General features: G+C 47.8%; 1 protein-coding gene across 8 annotated transcripts in view; it reads right to left on the minus strand.

Moving 5' to 3' along the window:
- Window positions 1-1,536: 1,536 nt before the first annotated feature.
- Window positions 1,537-23,020, minus strand: part of ATXN7 (ataxin 7) — a 122,182-nt gene continuing 100,698 nt past the window's right edge. For 7 of the 8 annotated variants that reach the window (XM_036878396.2, XM_057507927.1, XM_057507910.1 and 4 more), the window contains 8 exons: window positions 20,963-21,215; window positions 18,789-19,051; window positions 18,264-18,346; window positions 14,000-14,265; window positions 12,290-12,488; window positions 11,956-12,077; window positions 6,961-7,915; window positions 1,537-4,617 (listed from right to left, as the gene is read on the minus strand). In XM_036878396.2, the coding sequence (XP_036734291.1) occupies window positions 4,600-4,617; window positions 6,961-7,915; window positions 11,956-12,077; window positions 12,290-12,488; window positions 14,000-14,265; window positions 18,264-18,346; window positions 18,789-19,051; window positions 20,963-21,215 (2,159 nt within the window). In that variant the 3' untranslated portion in view covers window positions 1,537-4,599. The remainder of the gene's footprint in view (window positions 4,618-6,960; window positions 7,916-11,955; window positions 12,078-12,289; window positions 12,489-13,999; window positions 14,266-18,263; window positions 18,347-18,788; window positions 19,052-20,962; window positions 21,216-23,020) is intronic. The other variant, XM_057507923.1, reaches the window with a different exon arrangement.

Genomic DNA, 23,020 nt, shown 5'->3' on the forward strand with positions numbered 1-23,020 from the left:
GGGGTAGTGCGGAGGGAGGTCAGCCTCACTCCTCTATGTAATGTACGGACTTCTCACACAAATCAGCTGTGTCCCTTAATTTTAAGCAACAAAATGTGTAATTTATTGGAATGATTTATTTGCCAATGGTAAAACTGGTCAGATTTCTAGACATAAAAGATCTTGTGCTGAGTCGTACTCATGCACACTTGTATTGGCAGTGAGGGGGGGTATATAAGAGCAAGGAAGAGATCAGATCAGCTCTGCATAAAAAAACTTACCTTTCACCAAAAATGACCATGTGCCACCAAACTGACATATAAGCAAGTCCAACTGGAATGTGTTTCTCAATCTATCAACTCCCCTCTGTTGCCAAACCTGTAGGGCAAGAATGCAGTGTGTTCACTGTTACTCAGGCAGCACTTCCTACCCAAAATGCAAACACCCCCAGGGCCTTGGAAGTACTGAGCTTGTACAGAAGGTAAGCTAAAGAAAGGGGGTGCCCCAGGGTTGTCTGATGTCAGAAAGGAAGAAAAGTCAGACTAGACTGAAAGGGGTTTATCACAACGAGGCACAAACATGTAAAATATTTCATGCAGGCAACCTTATTTATTGAAAAGTCCTAATTTTATTGCCCGTTTATAGTAACATGTCTGTTCCACAAACTAATTTCTCATAAAGCAAAGCACAACTTTTTCTTATAAATAGTATAAATTATTTTATTTACAGAAACTTGTTACAAAACAAATAGACTATATATTTCTTCTCTTTTAAATATCCAAAGTAATTTTCTATCCCTTGACATTTGTTCATGTTCTATACAGCAGCCAACACAAAGTCCAGCTGAGATGCTCTTGATTATGTGTACAAATTATCAAACTATTCACACATTTTAACACAGGAGATTGCTTTTATAACCAAGCTAAAAAAAAAACAAAACAGCCAAATGCTTTCAAGGCCCTACATTCACACTGACAGTATGTAGTGCTCATTTAAATGATCTGAAAATGTAAAATGTTTTGCAAAAAAATGTAAAAATGATTATTTTCTGTGAAACAATGAAACTTTTAACAATCATTTCCAAAGCCCAACTTTCTCCCCCCCAGACAGAATGAGAGAGATTAAGAACTTCCTTGGCAACAGAACTCTCACAGGAAGACAGCTGCCTTTATAAGTTACATTTTTCAAATTATACATTTTTCAAGGTTCTCAGAGGTACTTTGTATTGTATTTTTGGAAAACAAAATATTTCAAATATTCTATTTTAAGCTCTAAATTTCATGAGTGAACAACAAAATGGACACATCGTGTAAGCTGCTGGCTGACAAGATCTGTAACCCCTGGAGCCACGGGGCCATCCATCACCAGCTGAATGACTGCAAACCGAAAGGAGTTAATGTTAAAATACCTTATAAAATTGCCAGGAGTGGTGGCTTTCAACTCCTCCCCTAAAATTTTAGAAACAACATTTAGGTGGAAAAAGCAAACTCCAAAAAAGTTCAACTGAACATTCAAGTCTTTTTAAAGAATCTGTCTAAGCTTAAAACTAGGTTCAGGCACTTTCAGTTTTTTTTCCATTAGTTTTAAACCACATCACATACTAACACACACGTGTGCACAGTGTGCACACACACTCAGGCGCAGACATACACACGCGCACATAAAACACAAACCAAAGAAAAGCAGTGTGTCACTTAGTTACATGTAGTCCATCAGGAGATCAGGCGACCACGGGAAGCAGAGCCACCGTGTCTGTATGAATCCACTCCCAAGACATTAAAAGGGACAAAGAGACTTTCACAGAACAGAGGCGTCCCTTAAACTGTAAAGGAGGCAGGTTCTAGAACTATTGGCTTGGCAGTGAACCACTTCAAATTATAAAAAGGTATTTACTTTCATTAATTAATAAATAAATACTAGATGATCTCAATTGTACCAAAACAGGATATCAGAAAAAAAGACCTGTGCAAAAATACATATTTAAATATGTACAATTCATTTTTAACAAAATATGTCTTCTGAAATAGGGATACTTCCATATTTATAATAGAACAAGAAATTCCAAAATAAAGATACAAAAGTAGGTTTTGTATAATTCTTTGTTCATCATTGCAGCATTTTTTTTCTTTTTTTTTTTTGTAGGTTAAGAAAACTGCAGGAGTTGTCATGAAATTCTAGTGGAAAGAATATAAAAATTATCTTGGTTTTAAATTGATACCAAAGTCTATCTAGAAACAACCCAACCACTGCAAATTTGGTTTTTCCAAGTGAATTCAAAAAATACTTGTACTCCCCATGTTTTAAATGGTCTTAATTGTTCACAATAAAAAGTAGTTGTTGGAGAAAATAAAATATTTGAACAACAGTCTAAAATTTAAATAGCACTGTTTAGAATAGGTCTGTTTGTGGCAGGCAGAATCCAAAATGGCTAATTTCCTAATCCCGATGCTCTGTGCACTACCGGGAGACATAATGAAATTCAATTAAAACCCCAGTCTAAGAAATCAAATGATCAACACTCACTTATCTAAGTATCTACATTATTCTGAAAAAACTTGCTATCATGGATCCTATTCACATCTTTTGGAACGACATGATCTGTCTATAAATTCCATCACTAGAAGCAACTTCATTTATAACCATCAAGTCCCCTTGGCTCTGAGAATAAATTCTTCCCATTCCCCATTGCACTTGTCACCAAGGAATCAGCTAAGTCTGTTCTGAGTCCCTCCTACGTCCTTTCCAGCCCTCCGCTGGGACGGAACAACCAGACCCGTCTCTCCTAACAACCTCCAACTGCCCATCCACGCTCTCTCCTTACTAAGCTCTCATATAGTATTTTAAAAACATTTACTGATTGATTGCATAATAAGTGAATAGTATATACTGTTCTCCCCCGTTCCTTTAAAAAAAATCAGTATTTTACATCAATTTATAGCTAAAGCATCTGCATAAAGTTTTTGTCTTCTTAATAATAATTCTGTAGCAATTCACATTATTAGGCTGGTAACCAAGAATTTATTCATTCTACCTGTTGCTGACTTGAAGTTCCCTGAAACTGAAGTTTGTAACCCAAGAATTGTAAGGAAAAAAAGGATGCACTGATGGGCTCTGTCCGGGCCCTGCCCAGGGTAATGCTCAGAGCCCGGGGAATGTACCCTGCGCGCTGCAACTGTGTGTTCACGGAGCGGAAGCGCCTGGTGCTCCTGTCGGGCTGCAGAGGTGGAATCGCTTGTTAAAAAGCCCCCAGCTCATCCCCCAAATTCAGTGACACCTTCTCCGACGCTTTCACACAGTAAGCTCTTTCGTTTGGGGTGGAGCCCCTGGGGGGGCTCCGAGGCTCTCTCCTGGAGGACGGCTGGCACCAACCGCCAGGCAGTAGGGCGTGTTGGGGACACACTGCATGTGTCCTGGCATCTCTGCACGGCGCACCTTGGCCAACTTCCCTCCCTGGGTACCTGCTCCCCACCCCCAGGGCATCCAAATTACCAGCAGGGCAGGAGCGCAGACACACACACTGGGGGCGCTGCTCAAAGCAGGAATTTAGAGAGTCCCGGGAGGGTGTCCAAGGACATGGCAAGTGACGCAGAGTGCCGGGGCACACTTCAGCACAGCAGTGACTTTGTGAATGAGTTTCGCTGCATCCTCACCATTTCACTTTTCAAAGGTAATTTTTTGAAAGCAGGAGACTGGGCAGGACAACCGACCCCATCTGCCACACCGTTTAACATGGGACTTTTCATCTCTTTGGAAATCTTAGAAAAAAATTTTCCCCTATATCATCCACCCCACCCCACCCCACCCACCTACAACCAAAATTTGTCTTTCCCTTATCAAAACTGGTTGCATTTGTATTTCCTTGTCTTAAACACACAGAATTGCTTTTGTACCATGGAAAGTAAGCCTCTAAAACAGTGTACACTTGCTTTCTGGGCATCAATGACTTCAAACCAGTTTGTAACTTAGAAACTTCTGACAGCTTCTTATCCCAAACTACTTGCAAAAAAGGCTGGGCAAAGATACAGGCTATTTGTCACGGTGCCTTTGCTAACAACCACTTCCATTCCCGGAACGCTGCGCTCAGGGCCTAACGACCGGCGCCTTCTCCGGAGGGCTGCTCTGGGTGCAGCCGTGCCCTCCTCTGGAAGGTGCCTCCAGTTAAGGTCCCTAACTGCTGGACAGTGACCTACAGAAGACAGTGTACAACAGAGCTGGGGTGGGGGGCGGGGCAGGGAGAAACGTCTACAGTGATGCTCTTCCCAACACGCTCTCTCGCCCGGCCAATCTACTCAAACAGTGGCTCCATGATATACTGCAAGTTAAAAAACAAAACAAAAACTTCACACAGATTGGGAGCAAGCAGTCCAGACCACTATAACACTGAGAAAAGCAATTCGGTGGCTCAACTTGATCCAGTGTCCTTTAGGAGTACTCACTGCTACAGATAGAGCTTCAGGGAAATCCTCGGTACAACAAGAGCCCAGCAGATTTCCAGCCTTGAGGCCCGCAGGAGGTTGGGAAACAGACTCAAAGGCATCGTGGAGTCCAGAGCGCTGAGTGGAGGTGTAACTTGTCCTCAAAAGCATCCAGATTATTCCTCCCCGGGGCTATTGTCAGCTGTCAGGGACGCGCCTTTGGCTTTCAAAAAAGAGGGGGTGGGGAAACAGTGAGAAGGTAAGTAAGAGGGTGCACACAGCACTGCCCTGAAGTTAAACAAGGATATTCCGAGGCCACATGCCCAGAAGCCTCCGCTGCGGCCTGCTACAGATTTTGGCCTTAACTTTCAAAGGCCTACACTGCCCTTGCAATCATTCTCAAAGAGTAACTTCTACAAAATTATCTAAGAGAGATGCAGTTCCGGTTTCTAGCTTAGAGAAAGGCTCTCATGTCTGCCTTCGGGTTTTGTTTACTGAATCTGTTTCCTTGAATGTATTCCAGGTTGTCAGTTGAGAGCTGAACAAGGTCAAGTGGGCTAGCACACACAGGTGTGAACACTCACACCCACACAAGTGTGGACACCTCTGGCAGGCCCCAGGCCAGGGGACAGGGAACTCCGGCCTCCACCGTCCCACAGCGAGCTACCTAATCCCCATGGCAGAGGCCATGAAGAGACGGGGCAGTTCCAGTGCATTCCCTTGTCTGGGGGCTTCGACCAGCTCACTTACCTGTGTTTTAAAATCAGCTCTATGAGATATAGCAAGTTGAGGTCCCTACTTTCTAAAAGCAGCATTCTTTAAAGTATTCTGCAGTCGCAGGTCCCTTTGGGATTCTGCTGAAAGCCACAGATCCCCACTACAGGTAAATGGCACAGGCATAAAAACACACCACGCTGTTGGGGGTCATTGACTCTCTGACCTCAAGCTGCAAGTCCCCTCTGGGATCGGTGCAGCATGGTAAAAAGTACTCCACTGCACAAAGGAAATCGTTCTCACACAGAAACTTGAGGTGCAACTAATTTTAAGGAAACCAACCCAAACTTAGCCAGCAGATGTGTGGGCTATACCAGGTTTAAAAACAAAACAAAAGAATTGTAGAGCTTTACAAAATGGTCAAACTTCTCGTGCATGTCCAGACCTGCAGCTTCTCTCTGAAACTGGTAGCAAGTTCCCAGGAGTAGCCCCTCCATATAGACAGGGCCCCCACCTGCACACTTTTCCCCAGGCAACATTACACTTCGCTGCGCCACCCAGCCCCTTCGCCCCCTTTCTGTTCCTTGTGGGCAGGAAGGGCTACAGCCGCCCACAAGGGAAGGCCCAGTGCCATGCAAACGCGGGGTCGTGACACGACGCAGCGTCCCTCCTCTGGGTGTGTGTGGGGCCAGGAAACTCAAGGGCTTTGAGGGGACGGGCATACCATTTCTTGCAGTATTTGCACTACGTTTTTGTACTTACCATAAACTACAACGAGTCACTACAAACCAAGAGATAAAGGCACATTTTCACAAGTCCAGGAAGCGCCTGCTCAAGGAGCCAAACGACACACCAAATAGCCGGAATACACTTGAGGTTCAAACAGAAGAATTTAAGCGTTTGCTATTTAAATTCATGGTAATTATACTTTTGGCACTGGGCGTTGCTTCACACAGATGTGGGAGGAGTATTTTACCACAGTGAAAGAAGTGTCCTGGTGCCTCCCCCGAAGTCCTACCCTGGTGTTTGAGTTTAGTTCTGAAGACGAAACACTAGGAAGAGCCCCCGCTGAAAGTCAGGGCTCCGTGGGGAGGCTGCTGGAACCCCCTGTACACGCCCGGCGGGATGTCCGGATGTGCTGGGATGCGGGAGAAGCTGGGGGCAGGGGCACCGGACGCGGCTGCCAGAGAGCGGGTCAGAGGCCCGACCGGGGAGCAGGAGCGGGGAGGCTAGCGGGCAGGGGGGGGAGAGGAGCGCCGGCGCCCAGGCAGCGTGTCCGCTCACGGGCTGCCCCCGGGCGCCTGTTTATCTATTAGTCTCTGCTGTGCCCACACCTCATGCTGCTTCCCTGCCTCCCTGGAAAACAGGGAGGAGAAAACACAGGGACAGAGTTAACCAGATACTCCGTAATTCTGTGACGGGAGAAACACTTAAAGCTTTTTCTTTCTAACATTTAAATCATCCCTTTCTAGATCAGTCAGATCTCAGCCCAGCTTTCTCCAAGGGAACGCACTGGAGGGTCGCCCTCCGGGAAACCAGGCCTGCTTCCTCCCTGATCGGCACGCGGGCCGCTCGCGGCTGCGGAGAGGCGCCCTGCTCTCCCTCGACGGGTTCCGCATCCCTGCCCGCTGCCACGCCCCGCAGCATCCCCACCCGGCAGCATCTCCCAAGGCATCAGAAATCCCGGCAGGGCAAAGCCCGGTTTACCTTCCTATGGCCACAACTCTTCCTGTTTTAAAGGACACCGTGGAGCTGGACATGCATTTACAGCCAAACCAACCGACCCTGCCACACAGACTCCGAGCCGGCGGGGAGCCGTGGGCCCCCCAGGCGCCCGCAGCCCACTGCCTACCTGATGGAGGAGGGAGCTGGTCACCAGTGCTGGGGCCCCGGGACTGCTGACCGTGTGCCTCACGTGCACGTTGTTCACGGCGGGCGATCGGGGCACCTTGGTGGGTCTGGTGCCGCTGCCGACGCTGCCCGAGCCGGGCGAGCACTTCCTCTTCTTCCCTATGAGTTTGTCCAGCGGAGTGTGTGCGTGCGAGTAGCCGCCGTGGGAGTTGATGGGCAGCTCGCCGGCCTGGTGGATGAACGGGCCCAGCGAGAGCGTGGAGTCACCGCTGTTCACCATCACGCTCATCCTCTTGATGGACTCCGCGGGGCTCCCTCCGGGGGGGCCCCTCCCTGCCTGGTCGTGCCGGACACTCACCGAGTTCGTCTTATTTGCCACACAGTTGAGGCCAATGCCATGGGAAGCCGCTACTGCTGAGGGGTAGGGAGGCCCCGAGGGAGCCACACAGTTTTTCCTGAAAGACTCCATGGAATGAGAAGACGAGGAGGAGGGGCGGGGGAGCAGCGGGGAGCTGTTCTTGCGTTTCTTTCCTGAGCCGCTGGTACTAGTGCTACTGGCACTGTGACAGTTACTGCTGCTACCAGAAGACTCCTTGGGCCTTAAAGACTTGCTGGACTTCAACTTCTGAGGTTTCCTGGGCATGGGGGAGCTGGGCACTGAGGAGAGGCCAGAGGGCGTGGAAGGGGACGAGGAGGAGGACACTTGTCTGCATTGCATACTGCACACAGGATCCACTGCCCCAGAGGCGGCAGGCTGTGCATTTAGTGTGGTTCCATGAGCTGGTACCGATTTGCTATTTGGGCAGATGCAGGTGGACGAGAGCAGGACAGGGGATGTAGACACGGTGGCTGCTGCCAGATAGCTGACCCCGCACTGTGATGGCAGCACCGAGTTTGTCCGGTGAGGAACGCGTGTGGAGACGGGCGACGTGGTGCTGGGCACTGGTGGGATTTTCCTGCAGAATGGGAGAGGGTGGTGAGTAGTACTCAGCACAGCCATTCATGGGAAGCTTCAGAGAGACACCCCTTCACCTGGCACCAAGGGGCACCCCCCCAGCAAAGGGTGGCTCGGAAATCACAGCCAGTCCCATCATATCTCCCCTTCAAGCCCTTCAGCGCCTCCCCGGGGCTTGCAGAATGATGGCCTGTAACACCGAGCACCTCACCTGCAGCTGCTGCCCCCATCACACGGCCACCGCCCACCCACCAGCCCCAGTTCCCTGATTCCAACCACCAACCTTCCCTAAACAGGCCATTCCAGAAGACCCTCCTTGCCGTCTGCCTAGAACACTCTCACCTCAGCTTCTGGTCATCCTTCAGTTTCAGCCCACCAGCACCTTCTCAGAAACTTCCCGACCATCCTGACATGCTCAGCCTCCCATGGGCACTGTCCCCTGCTCCCAGACTCTGTGGGACTCAGGGGAGTTTTAATGCATGACTGCTGATGGCTGTCTAACTTCTCGCAGACAGAGCAACTCACAGCTTGGTTAGCACTGTAGCCCAGTGCCCAGCGCAGTGTCTGGGACACAGGAGGCACCAAGTACTGAGAATTCATGAATGGGTGAGGAAATGGAAACGCACAGCTAACAGCAACAACTGCTAGGTCCCAAATCCGGCCAGAACGGCTGTACAGGGGATCAAGCCCCTGAACTACAGGGATTTTCCAGTCAGTGTTCTCTTACTGATGTCTGTGCAAGGTACCTCTCTGGGGACATGGAAGCCGGTCACATGCTCACACTAGGGTGGCCCCTTTTTATTTTAGCTGATTTTAAAATGTGATAGCACCAAAACTCAAAGCCTGTGCGTCAGAATTAACACTGAGGCGGTAAACAGAAAGCGGCCCGACTAGAAGGCAAGTGCCAGGATGGCACTGCTCCTGCCCAGTCACTGCACAGCCGGGGTCCCGGTTCCTCACAGCTCAGGTGACAGAGTGGGCCTAGACTGCTGCCAAAGTGCTTTCCAGATGCCTCTGAGAAAACTACAGTTATTCATAAAAGGAATGAGTTACTTCAAATGTTTGCATAGGCTTTAAAGCCCCCGTTCTGGAGTATAGCTCTGGCCTGAATTCAGGGCTTCCCAAAGTGGGTCTGTGCACTGGAATCATCCATGGGGCTGTGGCTGCACCCAGACAGACCACACCAGAATCTCTGGAATTAGCAATTTGTACAGCCTTCCTAGCTGAATTCCCTGAGAGGCTTATGAGAAATGCTGAGTCCCTAGGTGCCACCCCAGACCTGCTTCATCAGAGTCTGTATCTCTCCAAGACCCCCAGGCAGTCCGTGAGCACCGGCGCCTCTGGGACACTCTGCCCTAAGCTCAGGAGCCCTGCTCACTGGGTGCAGAGGCGGCCCGTGACCACCAGGTGGTGCAGGCAGGAGGAGCCTACAGACCAGGCCGCAGACGCCAACCCCTGGGAACTGAGAGCCTTCCGCAGGGGCGGGTATGTCACTCTCTCCGGACGTCATTGATTTCTTCTCTTAAGAAAAAAAAAGTCTTAACTCATTACCTTTGGTATAAAGATGAGACAAAGAATAAAAATGCTACCCTCTGGGGAGTGGGTGAGAAATAGAAACACAGGGAGACCTTTCCACTGTATACCTCTTTATATCCATTTTTCTTTCTATAGCCAAGTGAATTTATTACCAATCTAAGATGTGAAAACTCCTCATCCAAAACAAAAAGCCCTCTGGAAAACGTCCCAGGCCCTCCTGAGGGGAAGTGGACCAGGGGTCCCAACTCAATGGCAAGCAGGCACTGACAGGGACCACGGGAGCATGGAAGTGGCCTTCTCGGAGGTGGCCGTGCCCCAGAGGAGGTGCTGGTCTGATTTCACCTGTCTAGACTCCACACACTAAAGATGCCCCATTTTACTGCCACACTCAAATCCCACCTCCACTTTCCCCCAGATTAGCCCCAGTAAGTAACTAAAGAACTAGGGGCTGCGCAGAGTGCCCCCAGACCAGCAGCGAAGACTACTGGCTCAGCCAGAACCGGACCTGCGCCACTCAGCGACCTGCCCTGACTGCCTCAGGGACACCACCTGGGGACAGGGCTCCCCTGGCTGAGAAGCACCGAGCCATCCCAGCAAACCTCAGGGGCAGTTCCTCAAGCCCCTGGCCCGGTCCCTCTCTCCCCAGGCCCGGGGACCAAGCTCATCACTGAGCAACACGTCTGACTCTACTGCACCAACTTTTTTAAAACTGAAAGTCTTGTCGACAGAAAGGAATGGCTTCCTCCTCATAGGAAGCAAAGGACTGATAAGGAAGAAGACCTCTTAACAGAGAGAGGGACAGTGGAGTCCAGCTCATGATCCTGCTTCCTCAAAAGTTCACAGCAGAGAGGAAAACCTCCACACAAGCCAGCGGGAACTGAAACCATCTGTACCCACCAGCCCTGAGCTACCAATCAGTGTAAGGGGAACGGAGCGTCCTGAGGACCCTGCTGTCCTTAGACAAGCACCCTAAATATACAGTTTATTACGCTCCATGAGCTCTCCACGTCCCAGCAGGCACTGCAAGGAGAGAGAAGTGAGACTTCATGTATCTTGGGATCCCCTGATGCGAACCACTGTCCGAGGCTGTCTCTGGACAGCGACAATGTTCCTCTGTGAAGAAGGGAGAGCAGCCTCTTCTCTCGTAATCAGCAGAAAGAAATGAGAAATAGAGAAGCAAAGTAACACTACTCTAGGTCTGATTTTCTAAGTGAACAAATGCAAGTCCTATTAATGATCATGGAGATGGTTCTTTGGACTGTGGACTATCTGAGGCCTCTCGCCAGCTTCCTCTGAATTTATTAGGAAGCCAAGACAGAGGCCAATGGATAAACTAGCAGAGTGCACTCAAGGAGGCACAGTAAATGGTGCCCGAACAGAGGATACAGGTTGACTTACAGATTACTGGGCAGTCCCCTTAGCAAAGCCCAATGTTTCCCCAAGTAGGCTCCAAACACTAGTTCCCCAAGATGCTCCTCTAAAGGTGCTCCCAGGTAAAGAGCTTGGGAAGCATTCTGCATTATACATGAGAGCCCCTGCTCTGCGGGTTACATGGACAGAGCCTATTAAAGGCTATGGGAAGTCCTGCAGTAATGAAAACCTTTCACTTCAGGAAAAGCTCTGCTAATAAAAAAAGAGTTGGCCATCAAACACCCTTCCACTTAAAATCCTCTTTGGGAAACACTGGCATCCACAATTCCACACAAGATGATCGTCTTCTCTTAAATTATACATCAGAACACACAACTCCCCTACCTTAAACCCTCAACATCTCCCTGTCACACTCAGAGTCGATTTCACTGTCTCCTGGGCCCGGCCCTCCTACTGGATGTCTTGCACTATGCTTTCTCAAACAAGCCAAGTTCAGACTTTCACACGCACGATTCTTCTGGCTAGAACCCACTTCTCCCCCGAGTCCTTCTCAGTCCAAAGGCTGCCTCTCCAGGCAGGTTTCCCCTAAAGCCCTCTGGCCCATTCATTATTTTCCCATCTTAGCTCTTTGGAACTAAACTGCTTCTGGGTCCAAATCCTGGCCCTAACACTAACTTGCTGGGCGACTTTGTTTCTGTTTCATTATCTATAAAACAGGGATAATCGAGGTAGCCTGACTCAACAAATTGCAAAAATACATTTAGTAAGTTCCCTGGCATACAGTAAGCTCTAAGTATTAGTAATTATTAGTGTTTCCATTGTCTCTTTTATGACAAGCTATCACTTCTGTCTTCTCTTTATTAGTTTTTGTGTTTCTCTCCCAACTAGACTGTGAGCTCCATACATGCAGGAACCGCTCTAATCTGGAATCCAGCACCCAAAAGAGGCACACTTGCTGAAAGAGCGAATGAACGAATGATTAGGGGCTGTCCTCTCAGGGCTGGTCAGAAGCCATGTTTTTATTTCAGGTAAGTTCAGTGCCATCACAGCACTCCCATAGGAAATGAGGGGCGGCAGCACTAAGTATAGTCAGTCCCCTCTCCCCACCCCAGAGGCAGGGGGACCAGCACTCACTTCCACAGCTGCGCATTCAGATGCTTCTCCACCATGAGGCTGAGGGCGCAGCGAAGCCGGTTCCACCTGGAGTCAAACACGTAATAGCCTCTCCCAATCTGCCGGCTCCCAAATGTGCAAAACTGCAAGAGAGCAGAGCCACAGGTGCTTGCTAAGTGCGACGGCGGCGCATGCGGGAGGTGAGCAGCAGGCCATGAAGCACGGCAGCGGCAACACCTACCCCGAGGTCCATGGAGAGAAATGGAAAAGCCTGAGATGGCCCCAGTTGGAACGCATGCAGTCCCGGGGCGCCCCACTTGGGGTGGGTCAACGCGGGAGTGGGGGTGGCACTTACAGATGCTGGCTGGGGATGGTGACCTGAATAGTGACAGTCCAGTTTTTCAACAGACTCTTCTTTGTCATCGCCTTCTCCCTCCTCACTGGATAACCGAGAAGCTGGCTCAGTAGCAGGCAGGGGAGGGTGTGGAGATTCATGGACTGGAGAAGGGTCCATGGGGGTACTCCCACCTTGCTGAGCAGGGCAGCCTGGAGGCCTTGGTGAGTAGAAAGTGCAGTGCTTATCAGATCACAGGTCTGGGAATCAGCTGCCTTAACTCAGACACAACATCGTACCCAAAACCACCCAGGGAAGCTGTGGGGTCCGCCACTAGAGCTGGGGAAAGATGCTGATCTGGGGGCCTGGGAGCGGCACAGCGGAGCCGCTCTCCTCAGCTGTGTGGCGTCTAAGCGGGCTGTTTGCCAGATCCAACCAAAGGTAACTGATAACTAGCTCTCCTTCCTCTAGCCACTTGGGTTGCTCAGGTCCGCCTCCTATTCTCCCTAAAGAAGGGGAAATTTAAGAGAATTCTTTCTTTGATTCCTCTTCAAATTCAATTTGGGTTACGAAGGCAATAAATCAGATGACTGACAAAGTGCTTGAAAATAACCTAAGAGGGACAGCAGGTGATAAAAGGGGTAGCATTAAGGCTTTACGTGGCTCACGTACAGCCTCTCTCACTCAAGGACAGTGATGTATTTTCCTACATATATAAAGGGCCGGGGACTCTAGAATTAAGCTTACTGTTTTATAGATGGGAAAACTTCAGTAAGGAGATGGTCAAGGACAGACCTGGTAAGAAACTGACAGCCTGGGCCCAGTGGCTACTGGAGAGCCTCCTCCAGACCCTTCCACAGGGATGCTCAGACACCAGAGAGCTCATGCCGGACAGGCGCAAGCACACACCTGGGCTCCCAGGGAGGCAGCACTTCCACCCGCCCGTGACCATGTCAAGGAGCAAACGCACGAGGATGATGCAGACACAACAGCAACCGAGGGGCAGCACATTCCTGAGCAGCAGCTCTTGGTGCCAACGGCCGACCCTGAAGGCTCTCATTCTCTACACATTTCACTGCCCTTCCTCCAGAAATGGGGTGCAAAGTCCCTGACTCTAACTTGGGTAAATACACAAGCACACATATACATATATTCAGTCCAGCATCACTGGCTTCCACATGTAAGTTCTTGGTAAAACATGGGTCCCTTGCTTACTACACAGTTAAAATGCCAATGCATGCTTAAGTCAAAATCCCAAATGAGTGAATGAAAAAAACATGTCGGTAAATGGATGCTGTAGGAATTCGGGCTGAATGCCTGTCCCCAGCAATGATACCCACTGCTGTATTTTGCAAGAAGCAAGACAAAATGAATGGGAAATTGCTGCCGAAGCCATGGCCATGTGAGATGTTCCAATCACCATCCTGCAAGCAGGACCCAAGTTTCCACCCTGCTCAATGAGGTAAAGGGATACCTAATATTAAGCACAAGTAGAGCAGATAACTCTAATTTTATTCAGTTGCTTGCATTTGGCCAACAAGAGCCCTGGTTGAAAAATTAACGATGAACTCAACTTTTTTTTTTCTTAAAGCAAAACCTAATTAGATAACTATCTCAGCGTCTCATGGCAAGCCTGATATATGCTCCTCAGCATCATGATGGCACTGCCATTTCAGTGTCTGCAAGTCTGTTCTCTGAAGGAGGGAGAAAGGGTTGGAGGGCTTGACTTACCTTGGAAGACTGGGGGTGTGAGGTTTAGGTTTACTAGCTATGAAAGGCTTTGATTCGGAAGGAATCACTCCGTGAGAGTTTTGGTGTGGCTCCTGTGAAGTTCTAGGAGGGGTGGGATGCGGGTCCCTGAGAGGCTGTGTTGGTTGCTGAGAGTCCGGATGGCGAATCAATTCCTTTTCCCTGGTTTTGTTTTTGTGCTCGGCTAATAAAACATCAAATCGTTTTCTTCTGCCCTGGACAGCTCTCCGCTGGGTTAAGGAATGTGTCTGCAGACCAAACAAATATGGAAACTGAGGCATATCAGCAGTAATTTTTTCTCTGTCATATATCCAAAATTTCTCTTATTCCTAATAAAGAAGCATCCAGACCATTAGCATAGTCAAATGCTGTTAAACATTTTATAAGCTAAAAATTGTACGAGTATCATCTTCTTTCTTTAGCGAGGATAGAAACACATTCCAGGCTCCAAATATGAGGACTTGGTGACGTTATTTCCATCCGAAAAGAGAAGGAATGCTAGCTGTGCCACCTCGTACATAACAGAGTGGCAAACAATAGAAATAAACAGGTGACAGGTATTGTCAAGGCTCTTACCAAACTCCGTAAGAAAAAAAAAGATCCCTCTTCAGACCATTGAGAGTTTTGAATCTCAGAAGGCAAGAAACACTTATCCACAAAACATGTACCAGAAAGTCATGTTTCAGTAACTGCCAAAGTAAAAATTAAACACAATTGTCTCTATTCCAGTGAAAATGCCATGTAAAGAGACCAAGTGGCTCAAGGCGCCCTGAAGGCAGGGCTGCCACAGCCAGGGGAGACCTCAGAGAAGTAAAGACTCTAAGGCTGAGAGGAGAAAGGCTGTGAGCAAAGTGAAGCCTACAGACAGACACTGTGGAAACGGACAAAACAGGACAGACAGCATTCCTGGATCTTAAGACGGGTCTGATTCCAGAATTATGAAATGGTTACACTGAGCAAAGCAAGGCCAAGTGACAGCAGCACTTTTCTTAAGAGGGGATAAATATAAATGGGTGGTCAAGCACATCTTATAAGAAAATGTCCAAATACATTGGAGAATTACTGTTTGTTCTAAAGGCTTACTTGGGGCTAACCCTATTCCTAGCAGAACATAAAGTCAAGTTAACCTGACCGCTAATTGCATGCTGGTCTGGAAAAAAAAAATTCAGGGCCACCAAATTAGTGGCCCCCAAATCACATATCCCAAACCTAAGTAAACTCACTCACATGTCTCCTTCTCTCTTTTATGTCACAAAAATACTGCAAACGATACTTAGTGTGGTCTTGGCCCTTTGCATCATACAAATGCTCTGCAGGTTCACTTGTTTTCTTCAGTTTAATGGGCTAAAGGGGGAATTAGGTTTCTAATGCTCTTCTGAAATTGAGTAACACAACCCACCCACCCCCACTAGACACACTGCTTAGTGCTGCCCAAAACCTAACCTGACAGAGAGTTAAATGTGTTTAGTTTCTTTTAAAAATTTTACTTAACTTTCTAAAGTATGTAGTATATCCACAAGAAAGAAACTTGGAAAGATGGAAACAAAGAACTTCATTTTGTTCAATGATGTACCAACATGCACAGCAACTGGCACTCAACCAGCACTTCAAACAAAACATATACAAAAGTAATGGCCCTCCAGTGAGGTGCTGAATGAACCAGCGGAGAGCTAATGTCCCTGGACCATGTGCCTGTCTCTCCAGACAGATGTAGAAGGCTCTCACCTTTGATATGTCCCCTGCTGCTTAGCACAGCAAAGCCAAGTGAAAAAAGTAGGTAGAGAAAATCAGTATTTTCCTGGTTCACTTTGAAGAGCAAATAGGACTGCCACTGAGCTCTGAAGAACCTTCCACACACGTCTGATGCCCCTTCCCCCCCAGGACTGTGGGGGGCTGCCCGAGGCCCCCGGGCCCCACATGCCCTACCGCCTGTGCTCCCTGCTCCTGCCCCTTGGGTACCAAGCGCCCCTCCTCCTGCTGCTCAGCCCCCTGGCTGCCTGTCAGAACCTAAGCGCGGAGCCTTCCTGCATGCTGTTCCCTCTGCCTCCCTCATGCCTCTTGGCCCAGATAAGTCATCTGGATTTCAGCCCAGCATTCCCAGCCCAATCCTCCTATTAAAGGCCATCAGAACACAAGCCTCCCTCAGTGGTAACTTCGCACTGATTTGAGTAATTATCAAACGAATCTCCATCTTTCTCATTAGACGGTAAGCCCCACAAGGGGAGGGGCCTTGCCTTGATTTGTGTAAAGCCTGTGTCTTCTGAGGCTTCAGCCTCTGCTCACAGATGTGAGCAATAAAAACCACTACAATGACTGCACAGACAAGATGCACGGGAGGCACAGAGGACGTCAAACAGGACATGAGACAGACAAGGAGGTGAGAAGGGTGCGCTGAGAGTGGCAGGCAGACGGCGTGGAACAAGTAACGGGAGCCGGCAGCCGCAGACCCCAGGCCCTGAGGAGGGCGACGACCTGAGTCTAAGGCAGGAGAGCCCTGGGCAGCAAGGTGGGGGGTGGGGGCGTTTAGCGGGGGCATGCAAGCTAATTTTAGCTCTCCACAGCTTAACAGATCCAGGCCACAGCCGAGGCCAGGGACGGAGAAGCACCGGCCAACACAACAGAGGAAGAAAGCACGGGCAGGCCTGCCAAGATGCTGCCTACTCTGCCAGTTGCGTGCGGAACTCGTCATGACACAGCAGGGTTGAAGAAATGTATCAGTGCGAAGACAGGCTTAGCACCATGCTGCAGTCATGACACCCCTTCACAGGACACCTGGACAGCACACACGACTTTGAAAGGACAATGGAAGAAAAATGCAGCATCCACACAGAGGCGGTCTGATGCCCATCCATAAAGGTTCAGGAGGAATGCTGGTCAAACTCCTCACGGGTTCTGAATTAATAAAGCTTTTGGTTAACCAACATGCCTCACTGATGGCTTAAAAAGAGCATCTTGAATAAAGCAAGCACCCTCTACTGACCATAGGCATCATTATACTGAGAGGTCCTGAGATTTCTGAGAAATGTTACTGAGAGTCAGGTAGGCAAAGAAGTCAGGCAGCTGTGGTCCTGACATGGGGCAGGGCTGAGGTGTGCTTTCAGACCCTCAGGGGCAGCGGAGATGGACGTGACTCTGCAGAGCTCAGATGGCCACCTTCAAAGCACTGCAAGGACATGCCACTATATGTGCTCAGTTATTATATAAAAAAAATAAAAGCAATTTGTCCTGAGATAGGAGCTTTCAACCTGGAGGTTCAAGGACAGGCTTGCAGTCAATCAGTGCCTGACAATTATAAATGTGAATTAAAGTAAGAACACTTTGAAATAACATTTCATATTTATAAATATTTTAACATTCCTCTGGTGTTTAGGGGGAGGTGTAGGTAGGGCCTGAAGTGCGTTATCCAAATGGAATCTTCGGTAAAATTTAATGTGACACACAAAAGTTTTATTAAATTTTTAGAACACAACACTAATTTTTATAACATTTACCCCCCCCATCCACAAGGGCTTTTAAATCACTTCAAAGCAACAATCGCTAATACTTTTTGAACCCTTCTGAAGGAAGTTGGGAACACTGTCCAGAGAAGTGCCCACAAACATATGTGCTGTGTATGTAGGGGGATCCACTGAAGCCACCACCCATTAACCCCTTTTAGAGCAAATACACATCTTCTTATTAGTCTACTGACATTTTAAAGGAAAACTTATAAAGGAGGTCATTTTCCTTAGTCTACATGTAAATTATATTGTATGTTACTTAGCAATTTTTAAGAACTAGAAAAAGTAAGTCTATCTCAAAGACACAGATTTTTTTTTAAGTGGCTTTTTAAAATTTAACAACCACAGATTACACAAACACTTAGGGATATTCACATATATGCAAAAGAAACTTCTGGACTTGTTTGAAGTTTCTACAATTTAAACCACTGTAAATCGTAGCCTCTCATATTACAATTTCTGGAAGAAATATTAAAAGTCTTCGACAATAACAGACTGATCAGAAAAGAACACCATTCCTCTGGATACAACACTGCTCATTAGAAGCAAAATCTGTCTTAAGAGTACAGCTTATAACAAGACTTCCCATTTTCAGAACTTGAGGCATTCTTTGCCAAAACTAAGCCATTCTCTCATTTACAGAACTGACAATGACAGGGGAGACCCTGACTGGGTTAATTTAATGCAGTCCAGCCCAATCCCTTGTGCTTACCCAAGGAGTCAGCTTTGAGCACAAACCCACTTACCTTGCATGTCAAAGACCGGGTACAGGGCTTCTTGGTGTCGAGATCAATGACCCCACAATGTATATCAGGATCAAACTCTCTTTCTGTCAAAGGCACACAGACATTAAAATGTGCTCACCAAACACTCCTTCATTTATTTTGAAAATAATAGGAAAAATCTCAAGACAGATAAACTGATAAACTATAACCTGAAGAAATCTGCCACACTGAATAAATATAAACTCTACATCAGGTGAACACACGAAGCGGGGGCTACTGCTGTCAGGTAACAGGAAGGAGATCATCCCGCCGGCCTTACCCATTACCCCTTTCGGCAACGCACTGCTATAAGGCTATGCTCACATCACCTGCACACACATACACTGTGAACCCAAGAATGGAGAGGTCAAGCCAACTACTTAAGGAACTTCCTCCTGACGCTGAAGTTGACCAGTTTTACAAAGGGCACTTTCCGATAGCAGTTCATTTGCTGCCCTATGAATGCCCACTTAATAGAGAAACATTAAGGGAAAAATGAGAAGTTACCTGATAATCTCTTATTTAAAAATTTCCTGTTATTGGAATTATCTTCAGACTTCTTTTCCAGAGTAGGTGGTGCAGGAAGCCCTTTGCCATTCAGAATCTGTCCAGGTGAAGGCAAGGTTGGCTTTGGTATTGAGGGGCAGTTAAGGCCAGGCTTGACTGAGGAACTCACAGTAGCAGGACAGGTGGGCCCCACTGCACATTTCAGTAGTGCACCATCCATTTTCGGATGAATCTTTTCCACTTTGACAGAGGGCGTCATGCTGCTGGGGGAGGAAGTGAGAACACCAGCACCTGAGTGCCCATGACCCCAGGGGATGTGAGCGGAGGGCAGAGGGCAGCACCAGGCACAGCACAGAGTGAGGCTCCCACACGGGGCACCTTAGGAAGTTTCTAAGGACTACCTAGAAAACTCAGTAAGGTTCACATTTATTCAGTCTAAAGCCCTTTAGCTAGGTGAAAAGCTCCAGCGGACCATCCGATTTACCGGATTTCTTGTCATTCCAGAACAATCTTACACATGCACCTGAGGGAAATGTAGACCTGATACACAATATAATTCAGGCAGGAAGCAAGCTATGACACATTCTAGAAGGACCAGAAACTACCTATGGGACCTGTAAAGAATGTAAGAACTGTCATTTTTAAGAAAGGATCCACTAAAACAAGGCAAACTGAGCAGAGAAAGAACAACTGGAATTAGAGGACATTTCCAAGAAATGTCACTAAGGACTCAGGAGAACCCGAAGGAGCCTACGGACCAGCCTCTGAGGGGAGGCGCTCTGCCCCGTGGGTGGTGGCATGACCGCGGCCAGGGGTCACTCTCCAGTCCCTGGAGGCGTCGAGACAGGAGCCCGCAAGGTAAGTGCCTGCCAGCACTGAATACCTGCGCCACTAACAAAGGACTGGCTCTTCTTGGACTCGCAGTGACACCGTCACTTGGGTGGCAAGTGCTGGATGAAGTTAACAGTTGGCCTGGTCCCTGTCTAATGCTCAGCTCCACATCTGAAGGCTTGTGCAGACGAGGTTTTGTGAACTCTGCTCAGTGGAGTCTGTGCTCTAACAGCTGCTAATCTGGCGAGCGACCTCACACGGCACTGACAGAGTCTCTGGCTTTCACACAGCTCCAGGAATGAAAGCCAAGCTTGCTGGACTTGCACTCTTGACAGAGGAGCAGAGGCTGGGGGTTTAGCAACTGGGACAAATAGCACCAAACAGCTGTACCTGGAACTGCCTGACAGCAGCCCTCTCCCAGCTGGCGAGGTCCCTGAGCAGCAGCAGGTGCTAGGCTCTGCCCCGAGATTAGCCAGGTTATCAGACCTTGGGACTGAGATGTGTGGCATACCCTCCAAGAGGGAGGCAGGCCAGGGAAAAGCCACCAGCCACAAAGGCAAGATACGTTTCCATGGAGTGCCCGGCTGCCCCTCACATGACCAGAGGAGCCACTGTGGAAACGTGCCGAAGCCTCGTGTGGTGGGCGTGAACTTCTTGTGTCCTCCCTCATCACTGCTGCGAGGTGAACCCAAGACTGCAGGGAGGAAGCAATGCTTCCCTATTTGCTTTGCAGGACTCAGAAAATCCTAGAACAGCATCTGGGAGTCTCTTTGCCTTTTTGTTCCAACGACTACCAACAGCAACAGCATCCATTTGTTTACTGTCTTCTGTGGGGCAGACACCACGCCAGGGGCTTGATTCTAATATACTAATTCTACTACCCCTAGTAACTGCACAGTGGCTGTTCATCTCAGATTCGAGAGAGCAGTGCCTCATCCGAGGCCATGCAGCTCGGAAGTAATAGAAGTGGGATCTGAACCCAGGCCTCTCCAGATGTTAGGGCTACTGGGCTAAATCTCCTCAACCTTACCACACTTCCTTCTTATCTGAAAAATGGGGCAACAGTTAATACATATTTCATGGGATTGCTGTGATAATTAAATGGCAATACACATAAACAGCTGAGTTTCAGTAGCCGGCACACAATAAAGGATCAATCAATAAACATTATTAACTGTACTATTACTGCTGTTTGTACTTGGTAAAGTCTCCTACGATGTGACAGGGAAACAGGAGGAGACAAAATACATGGTACATGCGGACTTTCCGCAAAGCGGCTCTTTCCCATGACCGCAGGCAGTCCCGCTCCCACGGGGGCTTCCCGACCCCAGGCTCATACTCACATTCTGCCAGGGGGGACTCGACTTGGCTGAAAGGACTGCATGGGCCTGGGGTTCCCCCTCAGCGGCAGTTTCTCTTTGGGCGATTTCAACAACTTGGAACTTAATGAGGATGTGCTTAGAACACCTCCACTGGAAGACCGGCTGCTTGCACTCCCGCTGCCTCCTCTGCTTTTGGACAGAGAAGGGAAGAAGGAAAATACTGAAGTGGGAGGAACGGCCAAAGAAGGCTTGCTGGATGAGCTGTGTCTTCTTTCTGAAAAGGAAAACAAAGGAAAAGAAAAAAAAAGACCATCTTTCAGGCAAGTCTCCAATGGAACCCTGGAAGAATCCCCTGAAGTCAACACATTTAGGTTCAAATATGGGTCACTAAGGGAAAACATATTAAACTCAGAAGCTTTCAGAAATGGCTTATCTAGGCTCCACAGACTCATTTAGGATTCTAGGAACTGGTCCTTCTGCTTGGGCAACATCTCAGCCTAAAGCGGTTTATCATTTATAGATAACCATTAGGAAATTAAACAGCCATTCTGAACCTGAAAATACTGGGTTTTGCGTGCTAGAAATGAGCCTCGCTCGCCCCACCCTGCAGTTAGAGGGAAATCACTCACTCGCCTGCACAGCTCTGCTAAGTGAAGCTGCAGGACTTTCTTCCTCTCTAGCATAGTACCTCTCCAATTTTCAAAATTGCAAAATGCTATGAAACAAGTTGTGCCTTAATTTTTTTTGTCACTACCCACCAACATATGACACCAAACAAGAATGCTTCTAGGGCATTCCTTAAGAATTGTGCTAAAATTTTCCAGTGAATCACTTCACTCCCTTTTTTTAATAATCTCACTTGACTACAGACGGTATAAGCTGTGGTTCACAACACTAAGATGCCAAAGGCACAAGACAAAACCATCACAAATAGCTATGTCTGTTTTTTTAAACCAGGAAGTAACGCATGATTAAGTACAGACTTACACAGGTTTGACTGAAATAAGTCTATCCACTGGAAAATCAGGTTTTCCGAGAGTAAGACAATCCATATTAAATAAATCTAGAGCTCTGGAAGAATGGTACCACCGGAAACAAGTAAAATATTTAGTAGCTTTATCTACTTAAGAACCTTATGATAGTAGCTGAGTGGCTGCTTTCAATTAAACTCGTAATTTAAAATGACACATTTGCTTAACTTTTAAAATGTATGTGGTCCAACATTTACTTAACACAGTATGGAAAGCATATGAGTTTTTTTTCAATTAAGCAGATTACAATCAGTAACTACAAGCATCACACAAATGGTTTATTTCCTAAAGGAGTCCAGAGTCTCTCTCTGAATCTGTGATGACTTATTCCCAGAAGGATATTAGTTCAATGATGAAATACTTAAGAACCAGATCTACACCAAGACAAAACTATTATGCTACCTACCTACAGACGAAATCCAAATTCTCCAACTAGACCACATACAGGCCACCACACATTGGAAAGACTAAATGGGTAGTGATTTATAAATCACTTGTAGGTACCTGTTGCTCCCCACACCCCCACATGAAAGCTGTGTGTAAGGAAGGGAAAACTAAAGTAAGTTTAATAATTTTCCGAATTTGGCATCTGAAGTTTGCTTTGTTTTGTTTTAATTTAGTCTTTCTGTCTTCTGTGATGCTAAAACACTGTCTGGAAATGCTTCAAGCATCAGCACTTGTCAGTCTGGACTGTAAAAATATGCCTCCAGTTGTGCGACCTCCCTTGGATGACGGCACTTCCTGTTTCGGTCATCTGCCCCCCGTGAGGCGTGGCAGAGAGGCGGCCTTTGCTTAACATTTTCACAAACAGTAGACCTTTTCTTGCGAAGAGGAGTGGTTTTCAAATGGTCCTAGACCAGTGGCTCCTAACCATGGCTGCACATTGGCAAAACACATGGCCCAAAAAAAAAAAAAAATGCTGATGCCTGACTCCCAGCCTCAGAATTCTGACTTAGCTGGTTTGGAGCACGGCCTGAGCATCCAGACTTTTACAAGCTCCCTGTGTCACTGCTCTGTGCTGGCAAGGTTGAAAGCCTGCCTTAGACCA

This window comes from Manis pentadactyla, chromosome 1 (genome assembly GCF_030020395.1).
Source record: "Manis pentadactyla isolate mManPen7 chromosome 1, mManPen7.hap1, whole genome shotgun sequence".
Lineage (NCBI taxonomy): Eukaryota > Metazoa > Chordata > Mammalia > Pholidota > Manidae > Manis > Manis pentadactyla.